The sequence below is a fragment of the Cavia porcellus genome, unplaced genomic scaffold (genome assembly GCF_034190915.1).
Source record: "Cavia porcellus strain 051 isolate PalLab524CR breed Dunkin Hartley unplaced genomic scaffold, mCavPor4.1 scaffold_6, whole genome shotgun sequence".
Lineage (NCBI taxonomy): Eukaryota > Metazoa > Chordata > Mammalia > Rodentia > Caviidae > Cavia > Cavia porcellus.
The window spans coordinates 37,220,397-37,241,548 of NW_026947489.1; the positions used below are offsets into that span (position 1 = coordinate 37,220,397).

General features: G+C 38.5%; 1 protein-coding gene across 6 annotated transcripts in view; it reads right to left on the reverse strand.

Moving 5' to 3' along the window:
• Positions 1-21,152, reverse strand: part of Slc12a6 (solute carrier family 12 member 6) — a 92,925-nt gene that overhangs the window by 25,432 nt on the left and 46,341 nt on the right. For 4 of the 6 annotated variants that reach the window (XM_003475653.5, XM_063250332.1, XM_063250333.1 and 1 more), the window contains 7 exons: positions 20,747-20,791; positions 11,202-11,296; positions 6,628-6,759; positions 5,015-5,161; positions 3,251-3,305; positions 2,322-2,452; positions 1,219-1,460 (listed from right to left, as the gene is read on the reverse strand). In XM_003475653.5, the coding sequence (XP_003475701.1) occupies positions 1,219-1,460; positions 2,322-2,452; positions 3,251-3,305; positions 5,015-5,161; positions 6,628-6,759; positions 11,202-11,296; positions 20,747-20,791 (847 nt within the window). The remainder of the gene's footprint in view (positions 1-1,218; positions 1,461-2,321; positions 2,453-3,250; positions 3,306-5,014; positions 5,162-6,627; positions 6,760-11,201; positions 11,297-20,746; positions 20,792-21,152) is intronic. The other 2 variants (XM_013158722.3, XM_063250334.1) reach the window with 1 other exon arrangement.

Sequence of the window (21,152 nt, forward strand, 5' to 3'; positions counted from 1 at the left end):
AAAGAAAATACTGTGCATTAAGGCTTCTTCTCCAACCAAAAACAAAAAGGCGAAGCCCCAAAGGAGACTCCAATACATGGAATTTTCCAAACTAAGATACAGCCAAAATGTTGCCTTTAGAGCTTTCATGACCCTGAACAGATCTTCAGCTATTTTACAGAGAAGCAAATTAAACATTTATGACAGAATCTATTATTGATACTATATAGCATAACAGAAATACTGGACATCAATTGGGAAATCAGAGTTAATGTTCCTGCTCTGCCATTAGTTAACAGCAGGGTAAGTCATTAAAAGTCACTGAGAGTTAGTCTGTCTCTCCCCCACCCTCCTTCTCTCCCTCTCCCCCCGACTCTCTCTCTCCAGGATCTCACTATGTAGTGCAGGCTGGCCTTGAACTCACTATGCAGCACAGGCAGCCCAGCCAGGCTGGTATCAAATTCACGATGATCCTCTTACCTCAGCCTCCCAAGTACTAGAATTACAGGTATGTGCCACCACACCCAGCAAGGCTGTTTCTTTTGTCATGAGAAAAAAAAAATCTATTTTTTTGTAATCTCATTAAATCAACATAAGACTGATAGATTTGAGCTCCAGATGATCCAGATGAAAAAGACAATTTCTGTAATAAGATTACAAACAGTACTCAGTGCCAGCTGGTCTTTATGCCACTAGATGAAGGGAAATCAGGTGAGCCTGTAATTAACTTAAACCCATTATTTCAAAAGATACACTGTAAGGTACTACCTGATGGAATACTACCTGATGGAATGTAATATATAAATATGATATTCATTTCCCTTCATAACTAGAAATTCTTAGCACTCAAAGATTCTAAATTAGAATAAAACATTTATTGTATAGGATTCATGTGACTATAGACTTTTCACTAATAAAATGGATTGAACATTTAAATACCTTATAAAGATTTCTGATACGATATCACTGTTTTGTGAAGTACTTCACAAAGAATTCACACATGCACAATCGTTATCAGGGGATAAAGCAGAATCTGTACCTGAAAGGTGGTTACATCTGCTAGCTCCGTGCCTGGAACATAAGGAAGAGGGTCGGCAGGACACAGCTTTCTGGGAAGTTCCCTACCCCCTGACTGGGCCAGTAGGCAAATCCCAGGCTCATCAAATGTGATTGAAATGATCGTACCCCCAGATACTATCAGTGACCACCTAATAACTAGGCCAAGACATAGTCACGTACGGGAAGTGTGGGGGTGCAAAAGAAGACTTGATGGCTCCAGCATAGATTGCCAAGATGGACACAATGACACAGGCCAGGAAAAGCGAGGCAAACTTGTTCACGTAGCGCACGCCAATGAACACCACCAATACCATGAGGACCAAGAAGGCTGTGCCATAGACACGCATGTTATTCAGCATGGCTGCTGACTCCTTGAGGGCATCGTCACTGTGAAAGATGGCAGCCCGGGGGACGATGTACACCTAGTAGGCAAAAAAAAAAAAAAAAAAAAAAAAAAAAAAAGTCATTTCAAAATCATCAAATAGGGCCGGGGATTTAGCTCAGTGGCACAAGTGCCTGCCTGGCAAGTGCAAAGTCATGAGTTCGATCCCCGGTACCAAAAAAAAAAAAAAAAAAAAACCAACCCAAATAAAAAGTTTGTGCCTGCTTTCATGAAGGAAATGAAAATGAAAGCTAAAACAGAAAATGACAGAAAAATAAGCCTAATTCCTATTTGGATCTGGAATACCTATAGAAACAAGTTATCATATATTTTTTTCCTGTTTGCTATTCTGAATAACTGCAGCTCCAAATGGGAAAAAAGGAGTAGGGAGTAGGTGTTTTTATTCAAACAGCTGTATATGATAACAATCATCTCAGCCCTTCTTCTCCTGTCATCACTTTAAAGAATAAAGGGTATAGCCAGTGAACAGAGAAATGGAAATACATTTTATTTCACTGAGATAAAGACATCAAAAAGGATAAGGTTTTTGCTCAGCAGCATAAGCACCTGCCTGACAAATGCAAGGGCTAAGTTTGATTCCCAGTACCAAAAAAACCCACTAAGGTTTGGTTTACACCCCACCCTCTACCCCATAGACTCAGGTCTTCCCAAGACTGTGATTTAGCTGAAGTAGTAGTGTGGTAACAGTCAGGTAAAGTGAAAGGGGCAGGCAAAGAATGCCTTAATATTTTTATCTCATACTTAAGAGTCCAGTAACAGGTTAGCAATTACCGCATTGATTCCTACAGCTGACCTCTCCAAAGCTTTGATATCAAAGAACAAAGTAAACCTAAATCCATATCTCTTCTACATTGCAGAATGTAATTCAGTTGTTACTTACCAGAAAAATTTCAATGGCACCAAGGATGTACATGGCTGCTGCAAATGTGGTACCAAGATAAAAGCAGAGACCAACAGCTCCACCAAACTCTGGACCCAGAGCCCGGGAAATCATAAAGTATGAGCCTCCAGCTAGAAGACAAAGAGGAGGGTGAGCAGGATAAAAACATGTTAGTAACAGGAATCTAAGTTAGTCATAAGTAAGAATAATAAGCATATGCACAAAGAATAAACATGTCAGGCTTTTGAAAATCCTAAATGTGTTAACAAGTAAATTATTAGTGGGAAGAAAAACATGAAACTTTTATTGTAGGATATCTAATGCCCTACAATAAGCAGTACATTTTACCAGAAATGAAAATATTTAGTATGGCCATGACACAGCCGAATAAAATATATCCCAACCAAAAAAGAATGAAGTGTGACTAAAAATAAAGCTCTGTAGTCTAGAAAAAAAAATAGACTTTCAGAAAAGTACTCTAGGGGCTGGGGATTTAGCTCAGCAGCCTAAGCACCTGCCTAGGAAGCAAGCAGTTGTGAGTTTAATCCCTGGTACCGATAAAAAGGAAAAAGACAAAAAAAAAAAAAAAAAAAAAGAAAAAAAAAAGAAAAAAGAAAAGTACTCTAAAGGCAAACAGTATTAGTCTCCAAGGACTGTGAACTGTTGCTCTGTTGTACAAAACACAGCAAGCCAGGCATGAAGATGTACACCTATAATCTCAGAATTTGGAAGGCTCATGTGGGAGGATCACTGCCAGGTGTGGCTAGCCTGAACTATACAGCAAGACCGTGTCACAAAGCGAAGTGAAGCGAAGCAAAGCAAAGCAAAACCACCACCAACAGAGCAAATATGAATTCTGTTCCTTAGAAGTCTGCATAAACATACAGTAATCACTGACAATCCCTGAAATCCAAGTGTGGACGACTCACCTGGTACCACTCCATTAGTGGCAATGGCACTCATGGAGATAGCAGTCAACATTGTCTGTGAAAAAAAGAGAAAGAGCACCACTGCTGTCAGGTCATGCTGACATTTCTGTACTGCCTTCCCTACTATAGATTTCAGAGCACTTTTTAAGCATTTAACTGTATCTGCTTTTATGGAGTGTGTGCATTAGTGACACTACTATTATCTGTAGCATACATATATTCCTCATTTCAAGTTCCAGCCTGCAACTAGGCTGTTAAATGAATTGGCTAAGTGAGGAATTGTATATAGTGTATACATAACAATATTCCAAACAGTGAGATTGTCAAAGGAAACTCCAACCTGCTTACTTTGCTTTTATTTACATAACTAAAATGCAGTACGGTAGTGATAACATAAAACTACAGTATTGTACAGTACAAGCAGCAAAACTTATAGTACTATATAAAAAAGATATGGAAATTCTACAAACAGAGGAGATACAGAACTGCACAAAAAAAGGCAGGTCATAAGCCTGAGTAGCAAGTTCAGTCTGAACACTACATTTAGCTATAAATCCAAACAGCTGTTAAACAGGCAGGTGGTTAAATGAGGAGTGTCTGTACTGTTAAAATGGCCCTGATATAACCAGTAGATTAGTTGCTAGAGTCTAAACTTACCCAAGAACATCTGATCTCACTTTGCATCTCCTAAAAGGAAATAAAGCCTAAGACACTCAGAAAGAATAACTAGGGAGAGAACTTGGAGATAGATTAGAACCTCACTACAGACTAGCTACAGTACCAAGAACATTCAGCTAGAAAGCGACCCAGAGAAACTTTGGTATGAAGAACTGGGATTTACCAAGTAGCCCAGGGCAGCATGTACTGCAAACAGGGAGCACCTGGAGGCAGAGGGGCGGTTGGAGGGCACTACAGTAGTTCAGTGGGAGGATAAAAACTGCAATTGTGGTAGTGAGGAACAGTTGAACATGAGATTTCAGACAGACGGATTGGTCTTTGTAGCTGATTAGTTCTGTACTTTTTTTTGTTACTGGGGATTGAACTCCTGATGTTGCACTTGCCGGGCAGGTGCTTGTGTGGCCACTGAGCTAAATCCCTGCCTTGGCAGCTGATTAGATGTGAGACATGACAAAGAAAAATATGACCTTGCATCAAGACTGAGAAACTGAATGGAAACAAAATGGAACAGGAATGCAGTTAACTTACAGTATGGACTGTACCTGCTTAAGCTGGTTTGCATAATACTCAGCTAAGCATAATGCACAGGAAGAGTAAAATAGTGACAGGAGTAAGAGGAGACATAATAAAAATGATTGACGTGGCAGGACACATCCTAATTTAGGGAAGAGAAGACTTGGAAAGAAAAATTGAATTTCTAAGAGAGGAGGACTTCAAAACCAAATTAAATCAACCTCAAATATGCCTCATTCCTCAAGTAACTGTCAGTTTCTATTTACCAATACATACTGGAATAACATACCACATTTTCTAACACATTTTCTGTAACGATATTGGTACTATCAAGCTCTGAGTATGTAGATTCTTTATCTTCTACTTCCAGTTGAACTCTTGCTTTGTAATTTCTAACACATCACATAATCTTAAGATCGCAGTGAATTACAAAATAAGTGAAAATCCTTTAGATAATCTCTTCCATTGACATTGTAAATATTCTTTTTTTTTTATTCTCAAAGGTATCAAATGCATATACTCCTGGGAACACAGATGCTTCAGATGATCTCTAAGAGTCAATGCAAAACTTACACAGCAGCAGCAGATAAGGACAATTGCAAAGGCCTGAAGGACTCCAGCCGTGCCCACCACCCAGGTAAGGCGTAGAAAGAGGATCACACCAAAAATATTTTGTAGACATGGAAGGTACACACCCATGAAGGTACCCATCTGGGGGGTCTAGAAAGAAAGATGCAGGCAGAGGAAAAAATTATACATTCATTCATATGAAATACTTTTTTTGCAATTTACTGTCTTTTTCATTTTAGATTTTTTCATCTTTTCTATAAAAACCTGCACCCTAATTGCCAATTATGTCAAAATTTAAGCAGTATCTTCAAAATTGCATATAAATCTGTCTTATAAAAGTCTACCAGGGACGTATACAGTTTTCCTTTGCGTAACTTTCTATACATTTTTTTATATAAATACGCATGTGCCCACAAACTTTTACAATTTTCTATCCTTCAAAGTTGACAAAAGTTTCTTTTTCATTTAAAAATAGAATAATGGCCAGATGTGGTGGCACATGCCTGTAATTTGAGCACCTGGGAGGCTGAGGTGGGAGGATGAGTTCAAGGCCATCCTGGGCTACATAGTGAGCTCAAGGTTAGCCTGGACTACACAGTAAGACACTATCTCAATAAATAAATAATTTAATTTATTGATACCAATAAATAAATAAATAAATAAATAAATATTAATAGCTGGGCGTGGTGGCACATGCCTATAATCCCAGCACTCAGGAGGCTGAGGCAAGAGGACTGCTATGAGTTCAAGGCCAGCCTGGACTACAAAATAAGTTAAAGATCAGCCTGAACTGCACAGCAAGGCTCTATATCTCAAAAAAAAAAAAAAAAAAAAAAATAGGCCAGGGGATTCAGCTCAGCAGAGTAAGTGACTGCTTGGCAAGTGTGAGGTCAGAGTTCGATCCCCAGTACCAAACAGTAACAACAACAAATTAATTAATTAATTAATTTAAAAATTAAAATAATAAAGAGCTGAACAACTAGAAGGCTGATGTACATGCTGTCTCATCTTCATTCTAAGAAAAAATAATATTTACTTTACAGCAGACACACGGCATGTGCAGGTGGCTGTCGGAAGCTCCTGACCTGCTATTCCCTCTCGCTGGCATACTGTTCTCCCACAGGACTTCTCTCTCACACCACCGAGGTCTCTGCTCAAGTACGACCTTGCTAGGCAGGCTTTCTCTGTCCAACCTGTCTGGAGTAGCAAAACCTTCCACCTGGCTCCCCTGCCGGCCTTGGTCTCTTTACTCTTGCTTAAATATTTGTTAAAGGACTAGCAAGACTTAATGTTAGGTCGGGGGTTTTGCACAGCAGAGTAATTGGTCATGAGTCCAATGTCCAGTACCAAAAAAAAAAAAAAAAAAAGGACAATATTGTGAGCCAGGGATACAGCTCAGTGGTACAGCACCCACCTGGCAAGTGAGGGGTTTGATTCCCAGTATATAAAAAAACAAAAATTAAAAAGACTAATGTTGTACATTTTTAGTTAGAACTAAGGACGGTCTCCCCACATGACAGTCAGGGTACTGCTTGTGCTGTGACACCAGTGTACACAGTGCCAGGCCTTTCATAGTCCCTGGACACTGAATGACCCTTGTTATTCTGAGGCCTCACCTTGGTCGGCTTCTTCTTCCCTTCAGTGATGTTTTCTGCCTCTTCATGTTCCTTTGCCCCCTGTGTCAGGTTAGTGTAATTGGCCATGCGATTGAGGAGAGAAGACACCTTTGGTCTGGTGTCCATTTCTTCCTAGAAACCAGAAATATGGAAGAAATGAATTAAAAAGCACAATAAAAATAAGCCTTAAAATAAACTTTCTTGACATGAAAATCAAGACAAGTAGAAAGGAATGGAGGAGGAGAGAAAAAGGGAAGGTGGATTATGGGGGTAGAAATGGTCAAAGTATGTTATATGTATGCACAATATGTCAAAATAAAACCCATTATACTGAATAAATAATGCATGAAAACAACAATAAAATACATCTGCCAGAAAACTGCAAAGTAAATGAGAAAATTTATCAAGACTATTTTCCATCACATTTAAAGGATCACGCAGGCTGGGCATGGTGGCACACACCTGTAACCCCAGGTCTCTCAAGACTGCAGCAGGAGGATTTCCACAAACTGAAGGCCAACCTAGACTACACAGTACATTCAAAGCCAGCCTGACCTCCACAGTGAGACCCTGTCTCAAAATAAAAACTAAAACAAAAATAAAACAAACCCCAAACAACACACACACACAAAAACTAAGTACTAAAAGGGTTAGGAATGTAGGAAAAGGGGTAGAGTGTTTGCCTAGCACAAATGAGGTCCTGGGATCAATTCCACAGCATTGTGCACAAAAAAACAAAAACAAAAACAACATCACACAGGGCTGAGAATGTAGCTCAGGGGTAGAGCGCTTGTCCTAGGTTCAATTCCCCAGCACTGTGTGCACATACACACACAAAAGAAGTCACACTTCTATCGGGGTGCCACGAATCTTTGTAAAATTTTTAATGGAGAAATTAAAATTTGCATAGTTTAACTACATGTGGTGGTATACACATTATCGCAGTACTCTGGGAGGCTGAGGCAAATGATCAAGAGTTTGAGGTCAGCCTGGACAACTTGTTGACTTAACCATGTCTCAAAATAAAAAATAATTTTAAAAAAAGGGTTGGGGATGTAGCTCAGTGTAAAGGCTCTCAGTTCAATCACTAGTTCTACCAAGTAAACAAATATATAAATTGTGGGGCTGGGGATTTAGCTCAGCAGCATAAGCGCCTGCCTTGCAAGCAGGCAGTCGTGAGTTCGATCCCTGGTACCGATAAAAAGGAAAAAGACAAAAAAAAAAAAAAAAAAAAAAAAAAAAAAAAAAATATATATATATATATATATATATATATAAATTGCATATATTTGCAATGCACATGATGTTTTGACATATGCATAATCATATAATGACTAAATCATGCTAGTTAATATATCCATTATCACAAATACTTTTGTGGTGAGACCACTGAAAACCTGCTGTTTTAGCAATTTTCAAGTATTAACTACAGCCATCATATTGTATAACAGATCTGAAAATACTGTCTTATTTTTCTCTTGCTGCTGAGACTAAATACCTAAACGAGGAAAGGTTTATTTAGCTCACAGTTTGTAGAATTTTCAGTCTATAATCAGCTGGCTCCAAGGCAGGGTGGCATGGCAGACAGACATCACAGAGAAACAGTTCATGGCAAGTGGAAGGTAACACAACAAGGAACAAAACAAGTCTCTTTCTGTTCTTTATATTGTATTTGGGCTACTGGATGAGAGCAGTGCCAAACTAATCAGCAGACTGACTTAGTAATCACACACCCTTAATTCTAGCATTGCACCATGAATTGATCACACACTCTAGATTCAGCCAGCTCCGAAAGCCCCACCTCTGGCTGCGTGAACTTTGCGGAGGGGGGGGGGGCATCTAGACACAAGCTATAAAACTTATTTTTCTTGTCCAATGGAAACTTTGTACCCCATGACTAACATCTCCCCTGAAGTCCTATCTGCAGCATCTGATAGTTAACATTGTATTTCTGCTTTTAGGAATACAACTTTCATTGTACATATGAGATTAGTGGAAGTTTCCTTATTTCACTTAACGTATTTTCTCCAAATTCATCCACTCTCTTTTTAAGGCTGAATACTATTCCATAGTGTACATAGACCATGCTTTTTTTTTGGTACCGGGGAGTGATCATGTGCTTGCCAGGCAGGCACTTATACTAAATCCCCAGCCCTATACCATGTTTATCTATTTATCCACTACTGGACACTAAGGTTGTATATCTTAGCTACTGTGAACAATGCTGCAATAAACATGGAAACTCAGACACCATTTTGACATTTTCTTTGGTTATACACTAAGTGGTAGAACTTCTGGATCACATGGTAGATCTATTTCACATTTTGGGGGGAAACTTCACTCTGTTTTCTACTTATAGTAATCCATCCTTCCTTATCTTTTTCTTTCTTTCTTGTGCTAAGGATCCAACCAAGGCCTCATACTTCCTAGGCAAGTTTTCTACCACTGAGCTGTATTCGCAAACCCCTCCTTGTAACGTTCTTAATGAATATTTTCATTATTCTTTGTGGTAGCTAAGTATATATCTACAGTGAAAACAAAAATCAATGACCTAATGTTCACACTGGTAATGTGATCAATTATATCACATCCCTCTTTTGGCTACTAGTATTTATGACAATCATTAGGGTTTGTTTTTGAGGTGTTTGGAATCAAACCTAGGACTTTATACATGCTAGGCAAGCACTTCATCACTGAGCTAACTCTCAGCTGTGTAGTAATTACAGCACCAAACATGATAGGTTGACGGAAGACATTTGTGACTGAAACAAATATTCACCTTAGACCTTGAAGACTGAGAGAAAAAGAATTTTTTTTAAACAAAGCACATTGCAAGACACAGAATTTGCACTATAGTGTTGAATAAATCATTCTATGTCAACAGTCTGGCCATAGCCCCAACCGATGCTTAGTCAGGTAACACATATAGGTCCTCTTCAATATGCCATGTGAAATAAATCCAGAGAGATAAATACCATATAATTTTACCTATATGATGAATCTAACAAATTTAACTCAGCTGGATGTGGTGGGGCACACATGTAATCCCAGCACTTGGAAAGCTGAGGGAAGAGGACTGTCTTGAGTTCAAGGCCAATTTGGGCTATGTAGAGAGTCCAAGGGCAGTCTGAACTATAAAGTAAGACCTTGTCACAAAACAAAACAAAACAAAACAAAACAAAACAAAACAAAACAAAACAAAACAAAACCCCATGTTAATTCAAAAGTAGAGTATAATGGTAAATACCAGATGCTGGGGGAAAGAGGTAAGGAAGAATAGGGAGATGTTAGCCAAAGGGTACAAGTTTCAGTTAGCTAAGAGGGTTAAATTTTTCACATCTATTATACAACCTGGTGACTACATTTAATATATTGTATATTTCTTTTTTTTTGGTACTGGGGATTGAACTCATGACATTGCACTTGCCAGGCAGGCGCTTAAGCCACTAAGCTATATCCCCAGCCCAATACTGTGTATTTCAAAACTGCTAAGAAACTAAAATTCCAATGTTTGTATCACCTTATATAAGGGGTGATAGATATGCAAAGTAGCTTAATTTAATCATCCCACAAGATCTAGATAAATGCAAATACTACAATTTACCTCCAAACATAATTATTATCTGTTACAAAGAAGATATTTTTGGAAGGGGGAAGGGTTGAAGGATAGTAAATAATTAAGATATGTTATATATATGTGTGCTAATCCCTCCAAAGAATGTAAATATCATGCATCGCAAACATATACCAATAAAAAAAGACACAAGGGGCTAGGAATTTAGTTCAGTGGCATAAGCACTTGCCTGGCAAATGTGAGGTTGCAAGTTTGATGCCCGGTACCAAAAAAAAAAAAAAAAACACGAATCTTTTTTTTTTTTGTCTTTTTGAGACAGGGTGTCGCTATGCAGTTCAGGCTGGCCTTGAGCTCACTTTGTAGCCGAGGCTGGTCTCAAACTCGCAAAAGATCCTCCTGCCTCAGCCTCCTGAGTTGCTAGGATTACAGGCGTGAGCCACCATGCCCAGCTAAAACACAAATCTTCTTAACCTGACAGCCTGCTTCTTAGAGTGGTGCTTAGATCATTCTTTTTTTATGGGGGGAGGGGTCCATTTACAAGGCAGCGCTTCATTACATGATTCAGGATGGCCTTGAACTCACTTTGCACCCAGGCTGGCCTCAAACTCATGGCAATCCTCTTACCTCAGCTTCCTGTGGTTACAAGCATCGCAAGTGCTGAGGTTACAAGCATCACCGCCATGCTCGCCTTTGTTTAGATCATTCTAAGTTAAATGTTAAGTATTCCTAAACATAGAGCTGTTTTATATTGAAATTATCTAAATCAGGCTGCAAGGTTTTCCATGTGCCTGAGAAATCAACACTCTTCTCTCTTACTTCATAACATTTAATAGACATTCACTGTAATTACATCATGTGGACAAAATTAACTGTAACAAGTTACAAAAGTGTATTTTATTTTAACATTAATTATCCAGCTTGAACATTTTAAAATCAAATAGGCAATAGCTATCTTGAAATTTATGTTCCTAAATCTTCACAGTTTTCTCTGAAATATTACCTCGAAGAGTGCCAAATTTTTGTCAAAATATTCATCTCCTTCTTCATAATTGGAATTACTGAGATAAGCATTTCGAGCTTTCTTACGTCCATCATCTGGAAAACAGTAAACCAAGTTAGTTTCTCATTGGTATTGAATAAACAGCACCTAATAACTATACATCGCCCCTTTATTAATCTAAATTCAACCTAAAACTCAATCAACACTGCTTGCAGAATGTGGCTCCCTTTTTAGCAGAAGCACAGATTGCTAAGAAATAAACACAGGTGATTCTTTTTCTTAATTCCAAGACCTTTGGAGGCACTATTCTTCTAGCCCTTCAAGGCCCTTTTCTTACTTACAGTTACCCAAATCCAGGGTAGAAAAACTCACAGAGGACTTATGAAATACCAATTCAGGATATAGACATGGGCTGCTTTACACACTGCTGCTGCTAACAGGAGAAAACTTTCTCTACCTTTTATCAATGATATCGGGTCACTTAACTGAGTATTAGCTTTGAATGCACTCTTTTTGTTGTTATTAAAAGAGGCACTTGATGGTGGAGGGGAGGCGAGGGAAAGTAAAAAGAGTAAGATATATTATTCCGTATCAAACACCTAGGACACATGCAATCATAATGTACTACAGACATGGTAATAAAAGTCGTTTAAAAAGAGGCACCTGCTAAGAATATAGTGAATGACGTATAAGGAAAAACCCGAGTCTCTAGCACAGCAATGTTTGTACTTTCATAACTTTGGTTTTGTATTATGTAACAATAATATAATTATACAGTCTGGCATTAAAGAAAAGTTAAAAATTACATAAATCTTACTAAAATTTAAGATTTTCAGTTGATGTGGTCATTCACCCTTGCATTCCCAGCTGAGGCAGGAGGATCACAAGTTTGAGGCCAGCATGGGGAGGTAACTAAGACCCTACCCTAAAATAGGAATAGCTGTGGATATTGTTGAGGTAGCATACCTTAGGTTCAATTCCCAATACCACCAAAACAAAAATGAAAGCTACTAAGATTTTCAATATTGGAGAAATACATAACAATATAAAATTTTAAAACATTAAAAATCCTACATCCAGCTGGGGATATGGCTCAGTGGCATAAGTTCCTGCCTGGCAAGTGCAAGGTTGTGAGTTCGATCCCCAGTACCAAAAAAATAAAATAAAAACCCTATTATCCTTAAATATATAAAATGAATTTGGAAAAAGCCAGCAAGTTATCAGAATGACTGGGCCATGTCAAAGGACACAAAACCAATCTGAGGTAGTTTTCAGGGGCCAACATTGATACAATATAAATACTAAAAAGTAACATGATGAGATTGAAATGCAGATTCAAGAAATACCCCATTGGGTGTGGTGGCACATGCCTGTTATCCAGCACTCAGGAGGCTGAAGCAGAAGCATCAGAAGATTGATACCAGCCTTGGCAACTCAGCAAGACATTCTCAAAATACTGACAGACAGATGGATAGGAGTGGGATGTAGCTCAGTGATAGAGGACCCCTTAGTATTATGCTAAGCCCCTCCTGAACTCCTAGTGAATATTCTGAGCAATGCTTGGAGTGAACACTAATGGAAACTATGTAAAGAACCTCAGCTGCCATGGAGGGTGGGGAGAAACAAAAACAAAGAACACTGACCAAGCCTATGAAACCCACATAAGCATCACAATAAACTGTCCTTTGAAGCAACCAAGCTTTCAGAGAAGCACAGCCCAGAAGAGCACCATGCCTTCAGTAATCCACCTGCTCCAGCTGGGGCCCACCCCCCTCAGCAGTCAGCTCCAGCATCCCAGGATCCAACCACCTCTCTACAGACTCTCAATCCAGTTGAGTTGACAAAATTCTTTAAGTTTCTTGATAACTTTATTGCTTTTGCTTTTGTATTTTTGAGCCAAGGTTTCGCTATGCAGTTGAAGCTGGCCTTGAAGTCACTTTGTAGCCCAGCTTGGCCTTGCAGCAATCCTCCTGCCTCCATCTTTCTAGTGCCTGGATTACAGCATGTGCCACCAAGCACAGTGACAGTTAAAACTAACTGGCATAATTTCACCACTTTCCTACCTGACAACTCATTATAGCTCCTTAAGCAATAATCTATAAAGAAAGACAGTAAGTCTGTAATTGCGCCCAACATCATGTTAAGTATCCTCTGTACAAACAAAAATGCACTAATTGCTTCTCCAAAGTCATGACAATTCCAATCTTTCTCAAAAGATTAAATCAAGGCCCCTGAGACTCAAAGAAAAGTCTTTCAGTGCAAACCTCTGTAAAATTAAAAAAAAAAAAAAGTCACTTAATCCCAAGATACAACAGCACAGGGTAAACATTACTGGTGCAAAGGGAGAAAATGGGGATAGGAAAAAAAAAAAAAAGAAAAGGGATCAAAGCAAAACTGAAATCCAGCAAGGTTTTCTGTTCTGCTTTTTGTCCTCAAGACTCATTATGCATCTTGCAAAATGCAGCCAGCAGTAGCCGTGCCAAAACCTGAACCACACTGTCAGGTACAGTCACGATAATGACCCCACTTCTCTGGTATCAACTCTCTGTACTGCTCAGCTTTCCCATCACTGGGACAAAATACTCAACACACACAACTTAGGAGGAGGAGAGGTTTAACCCAGGTCATAGTTTCTGGGGATTCAGTCCACAGTCAAATGGCTCCAAAGCAGAAATCTCATGCTGGAGGGGAAAGGTGGAACAAAGTGCTCACTTCTTGGTGGCACAAAAGCAGAACACACAGGAAAAGCACTAGCAAGAGATACACACTCTTAGCTGGGCATGATAGCTCAGGACTGTAATCCTAACACTCGGGAGGCTGAGGCAGAAGGATTGCTGTGAATTCAAGGTCAGCCTGAATCATACAGTGAGACTCAGTCTCAAAACAGAGAGAGAGAGAGAGAGAGAAAGAGAGAGAGAGAGAGAGAGAGAGAGACAGACAGACAGACAGACAGAGACTCCAATGCATGTCCCCAGTGACCTGTCTCCAGTGGGTGCCCACTCCTCCTAACAGCACATTCAGCTCTGAGCATCAGTAGATCAATCCCCATGATGTAAACACCTCTTTGTGTCTTAATGCAGTCAAACTAAGAATTAAGATTAACTGATAAGTTTTTTTTTTAATCTGAATATCTGGATGGGGTTTTATCATTCTCTTTCTCATTCATTTTTACTCTGCCTTTGTCTCTGCTGCTGTCTCCATCTTTCTGTTAAATTTTTTGTTTGTTTTTTCCCTTATTCAACTTTTTTCCCTCTAATTTCCACACTATCCTTCAATAATTACCCTTAATTTTACAAATTTTACTTAAAGCAAATTGCTAAATACACTAAATAAAAGCTTAATATTCTCCTACGCAGCCAAAGGTTATGTGTATACTTCTGTTCCAACTCTGCTCCTGATTTACCTAATACAGCTGTCCAGTATTTCCAGTAGTGGTTAGTAATACCACAAATAAGGTGCTAAAGTTATTTTATAAAATGTATTAGTCATCTTTTTATTGCTGGAATGCAATATCTACCCAACACCCACAAATTAGAGGAGGACAGGTTTAATTTGACTGAGGTTGAGAAGATCCAGTCTATGATGGGCAGTTTCCACAGCAGCAATGGCAGAAAGGTACGATGAACAAAGCTGCTTAATTCACGGGGGCTAAGAGGCAGAGCAGGGGAGCAGCACCAGAAAGAAAGGGGCTGAAGCCCAATCCAGTACCCAGGATTGCACCTCCCTGACCCACACAAACAAATCCAGAGGTGTGCTTCACTAATCCGTGCCAGTAGGCTGCTTTCAAGTCAATCAAACTGACAATTCAACTTGACTGTCACATGGAGGCAATCACAGTCTGGGTTAAGGTACACATTCACCATTTCATTTGTTCAATACTCTGTTGTATTTTAGATAACTGGGATTTTTTTTTTTGGATTCTTTTCTTTTTTCTAAGATAGTTTTTCAAATTCCTTTAGAAGGTCTTTTGAAGTTGGTACTATGAAATCTGAACTATGTAACTACTTAGTATTGAGAAACATTTTGGCCTACACTCATTAGATGACTGTGACAACTCTAGTATTGACAATCAAAAAGGTCTCCAGCTACATGTGATGGCACTGATCTATAATTGGGAAGTTGAGGCAGAAAGACTGCAAGCATCCCCACTATTTGGGAGACTCAGGCAAAGAACTCTAGTTCAAAGCCAGCTGTGATCAACTTAGTGAGACACTGCCTTCAATAAAAATAAATAAAATAAAAAGCACTAGGGTTGTAGCTCTGTGGTACACTGGTCCTGGATTCAACTGCTAGGATGAAAGATAGAGAAGAAAGAAAAAAAAGGTCACCAGTCCCCAAATATTTCTAAATAAAGTACTCCTTTGAAAATCACTATTTTAGAGCAAGGCTCATCGTAAAAAAAAGTTCTGTTTTTATTTACCTACAAGAGGTTTGTATTTTGCTTGTGCCTGAGTATTTTGCTAAGCACAGTTCTACGTTAACAAAGTGTTTGTGGCCTCTTGTATTTTCCAGGTTGTTTTGCTGTTGAGAGTGCCTTTAATGATCTGCCCACTTCTCTATGGCTGCTTTCAAGATACTTTAGATACTTTACAGTCTAACTGAGATATAGCTAAGTGGATTATTCTTTTGGTTCGTATTTTTTCTCTTTCTAATTTATTACTTAACCTCTTCTTTATGTCAATATTTTTATTTTCTAGATGTTCTATTTATTTTTCTTCCCTCTGAACAGTCTCTCATTGCCGAATAGTTTGCTCTCCTTCATAACTGCATTCCTCATTGATTTACACATTTCACAGTACTCCCTTGATTTAAACATTTAACAGAATTTTTATCCCACGTTCAGGACTTTCTCTTTGAAGGGTTTTAAAATAAGACTCCCAGCTTCAACATAGTACAGTACTTCCCCATTGCTCAATAATCTTACAACAGTGGTACTATAAGCTGTGGCATGAGCACAAACCTGCCCCATTTTATTGCCTGCTGCCCAAGCCGCTGCTCTTAGGAACCCTGCAACCTCTATGTCTGCACCTCTCCAGTCTTGTTTCTGGTGAAATCACCTTCCATGTTAGATACTCTGGCTCTGGCTATTTCTAGTCCAGCTTCCACTTGTTCCATTGTTCAAGCGTTCGGCAGGATGAAAGAACATCCTGGAGACTGTCTGCATCTTATAATACTAATGATGCCACCAAGACTGTCCTCTCCAAGGTCTACTTGTGGTAGTGAGATAGAATGGAAGTGTCAGCTGGGCATGGTGACACATGCCTACAATCCTAGCACTCACCGAGGCAGAAGGGCTGTTGCACATTTGAGATCAGCCTGGGCTACAAAGTGAGCTCAAGGTCAGCCTGAACTGCATAGGAAGCCTCTAACTCAAAAAGACAAAAACAAAAACAAAAACAAAAGGGAGGCCCATACAGTTCCAGGTCAATCATGACTTGAATAGGTTAAAGGTCAAGGCTTTCCATATAAGGAACAAATCTCTTTAGGTGTTGCTATACTGAAATGTATGAGATTAGACGGTAGTTCTATTCAAAGGTGCGAATCAATTCTTGGCTTGGTGTTGTGGTTTGGAACCAGGCTGCTTCAGCATACAGCCTTTGGTAGTCTGGATCACTACTCTGACTCCAGGAAATACCACATGGAATACAACTTCTAGGGTTTCCAAATAACAAACAGTATTTATTCTCCGTGAACTAAGAACCAAATCCTAGTTGTTGAACTCTTTTTGGATTATGCAGAATCCTAAGAAGAGCCCTGTGAGGGACACCTGCTAAGACTGGCTTTGGTAACACTTTGAGTTTTAAAAATCACTACTGTGTCTCTGTTTTCTCATTTTACTAACCAAACAATACTGATATTACTGGGAAGCTTTTGGTGTTTTGCTGCATAATTCAAATGCAAATTGACAGAACAACTGGTTCTATTCCACAATTCATATTTTTGTTTTTATGGTGCATTTAGGGTACATGGGAATGGATGCTAGGGATTAAACCCTGGGCATTACAAAAAGTAAGCACACACTCTGAGCTACACTTCTGCCATTTTTTCCTATAAAACAGAAAAAATAGTATACCAAATATCTGTTTATAAAAACTTTATTGATGTATTGCTATTATTTTTGTAATGTTGCTGGCTTTTGTCAATTATTTTAAGCTATACGTGAGGTACAAGACAAATCTCAAATTATTCTTTTAGGCTCAGAGTAAAACTGGACTATATTCATACTGGCATTGTTAAGTTTTGGTAAGGCTATGAGTACCTCAAACTGATTCAGAGATAGTGTTTAATTGGTATGCCTTGAGTTTGTAGAAGTTTGGGATTCTTTTTCCTTGAATGTTTGGTAAAACTTCTTGTAGAAATGTCAGGACTCCTTGTCTGTTTGCTCACTTTTTTTACTTTTTAAATTTTTAAATTGAAAATCACACCCATAACAAACAGGAAAAAGTTCGTATATTCTAAGTGAAAGGTTTTGCCTCAGTAGAAATTATGGCAGTGGTCTAACTAGCTAGAAGGCCAAAGCGGGAATGCCTACCACTTCCTGCTTCTTCCCCAGCTCCTGCTAGCACACGAAGAAAATTCCAATTGGCTGCTAGCGCGTCAGCAATGCCGCCCTAAGCGCCACCCCAATTGGAAATTATATGTATATCCCATGCCCCATGTTTCCAGCAGAGAAAGCCAGGCCCTGGGGATCATGGAGTTCTCTCCGAGTCCTTAGAATAAAGGCTGTTTTATTTTATATTCTCTTTTATCGTACTGAAAACCCTATCACTGAGTACAGAACTGGATTCATTATCATAACAACAGTTTCTCTTTGCCCTACATCTCTTAGGTCTAATCCTGAATTTTCCAAGAGACCTGATGAGTGAGTGAGAACAGCAAATACATTAAAATAACTGCACCTTGTTGACAGGAAATGCATTTAGCAGGTCTGAAAGATACTATTATACATCCAATGTGGCAAGAAAAGTCTGAAATATGCTATTATAAATTGAATTCAGCAGGTAAGGTAATTGAACCAGCTTCTTATCTATCAGGCCAACTTACCCTACAGGAGATTTTCAAACAGAGCAGGGGAGACCTTTTTGCCCAATGAAGCGATTGAACACAAGGCCTAGTGTGCTATACAGGTGCTCTACCACTGAGCTACACACTTCCAGCCCCAGGAGCTGGGAAGATTTTAATTCAAGCTACCAGTGGCCTTTCTGAGAAACAGTAAGATGTTTACAAATACAGGAAAAAAATAATTATTTCACTATTTTAGTTCAATTTAATAACACTGAGTTGTATCATCTCCTAACTACCCACATAAAATAACTGGCTAATGCCTTCCCCGACTACCACTACCTATGTTCCTGGTCATAATGAACTGCTCTCAAATTGCTCTGCCAATCATGTATTTTTCATAGACAGAAGCAGTAATTTAGGGGATGAAAATATTTTTCATAGTTTGGCAAAAATCTTATGATTTTCATGAAATTTTAGCCATTCCTGATTTAAACATGAAATTTTTATAAAGACTAAATTTGAGGGGCTGGGGATTTAGCTCAGCAGCATAAGCGCCTGCCTTGCAAGCAGGCAGTTGTGAGTTCGATCCCTGGTACCAATAAAAAAAAAGGAAAAGTCAAAAAAAAAAAAAAAAGACTAAATTTGAGTAATATAAATGAGCTATTCAATATAACAGTGTAATAGGCTGAAATTGATTTCTTTTGCAGACAGGGAGTTCAGGCTGGCCTTGAACTCACTATGTAGCCCAGACCAGTCTTGAACTCAAGGTGATTCTCCTGTCTCAGCCTCCTGGGTACTGGAGTTACAGGTGTGCACCACTACTCCCAGCAGTGTTGGGATTTTATAACAATAGTAGAGCACTCATCTAGCATATGCCAGGTCCTAGGTTTGATTCCTAGCACCAAGGACAAAACAGACAGACAAGAGAATGATAGCCCCAATACCACAAGCCTTGCATCCTGGTGACCAGACCTCCAAGTTTATGTTACATCATTTACCTAACAAATATTCTGCCTAGGATGCCTAGGATGTTAGGTACAGCTCTAACAGACACACACTCAAAAGAATTAGAGTTAAGATCTAATTAGCTCCTCTCATTAACTCAAGGACTCTTCTAAGGTTTCAACAAAGAACAAAAATGATGTTCTCAGGCAATACTCTGAAGCTTCTATAAGCAAACAAGCCATATGAAGTACCTTCCCCTGCTTTGGACTTCTGATACCTTTCTCTGCAACCTCTCTGCATATATTCAACAGCTAGAAGTTCAGCAATGCATACTCAAAATGCACACAAGGCAGGTGCAGTGGTGCATACCTGTAATCTCAGCATTCTGGGAGGCTGAGGCAAGAGGATCTCAAGTTTGAGCCTGGCCTGGGCAACTTACTGACTTAGCAAGAAATTGTCTTTACAAAAAAAAAAAAAAAGGATAGGCATAGTATAAAGGTCTTGGATTAAATTCTCAGTGCCGCAAAAACATGTATAAAATAATGTAAATGCTCATAATACAAAGGCTGAATAAAATTACAGTGAAGGAGCACAATGGAATACTATTCAACCACAAAGGAATGAGGTGATCTTTAGGTATGGATAAACTGTCCTGAGATAAAATGTTAAGTAAAAAAAGACAGTCTGTAGTTTTGATCCCCAGCACTGGTGGGGAAAAAAAAGTCTATATAATAGAATAGAAGAGTCTGTATATTATAATCCCATTGACATAAAAAGAAAAAAACAGTAAAATTTTCTAGAATTCCCAATAAATAGCAAGTATTTTGGGGCATGCAGATGAGGTACTAAAAAAAGATACTTTTAAAGACTTTCACTTTCTTTCACATACATAGCTCTTTATTGTGTAGATTCTTAATCAAAGTATGCTTTACTTTTACATTTTATAAATTTGCTGTGAGAACTTGTAAAATTCCTGTCAAATGGTAAGTTTATTGCAATTTAAATAAGCAGTATCTAGGGGAAATCAATTCACTTCCATAACTCATTTTACATGTAAGAAATAGAGGCACTGATTTCTATGGATTACCTATGGCCGTGCCATTTATGAAGTACTTTTAGAAATTAAAATCAGGGACAAGGTTTTAGGCCGGTTAGGTTAGATGGCATAAACACCTGCCTGGCAAGCACAAGGTCGTGAGCTTGATCCCTGGTACCCCCCCCAAATTAAAATCAAAGTGAACAAAAGGCCAAGAAAAGTATTAAACACAGAAAAATAGGGACAAAGTCCAAAATACTACAGAATCTTGTAATGTTTTCTTTACAAAATTATCTTGGAAAAAATTCTATAATTATTTTTCAACCATACAACATGCAAAATTAGATTTTAATGCAGTAACTAAATTGAATGTTAATTGTCAATTATGGCAGTACTTAGCTAACGATTAGCAAATTGGAAACAAAAAACGGCAGGAAAATAGTTGATGAGTAAAAAGTAGGAAGAGGGGGCAAAAACAGCCAAGGAAGTAGTAGCATATGCTAATACAAGCAGGTAAGGGTGGCTTTTTAGACAGTCCATTCCCACAGCAATACCGTACCTAAGAGCTGGCTGTGCTCCCCTGTGATGGAGTTCTGACTCGGGTCTGAAAAACAAACAATTGGAAAAAAAAAGAAAAAAATGAATGCTCAAAACAAGTATTTTTTAAAAATTCAGCAACAAAAGTGAGCAAGGAAATAAGCAAAAAACTGAAAAGCTTAAGCAACAGAAATGAAAGAGAAGTATTATTTAAAAAGATCACATTCTTTAAAAATTACCATATCACTCAACAATTTATTTGTGTATCTTCTGGAGGACAGTTGGGTTATTCCTACCTCTTGGTTATTTTGAAGAATATTACTATAAAATCTTGACATATAAAGGCCTGAGTTATTATTTTCTTTCTTTTTTTTTTTTTTTAGTACTATTTATTTGAATGTAACTTTTTTTTTTTTTTTTGTCTTTTT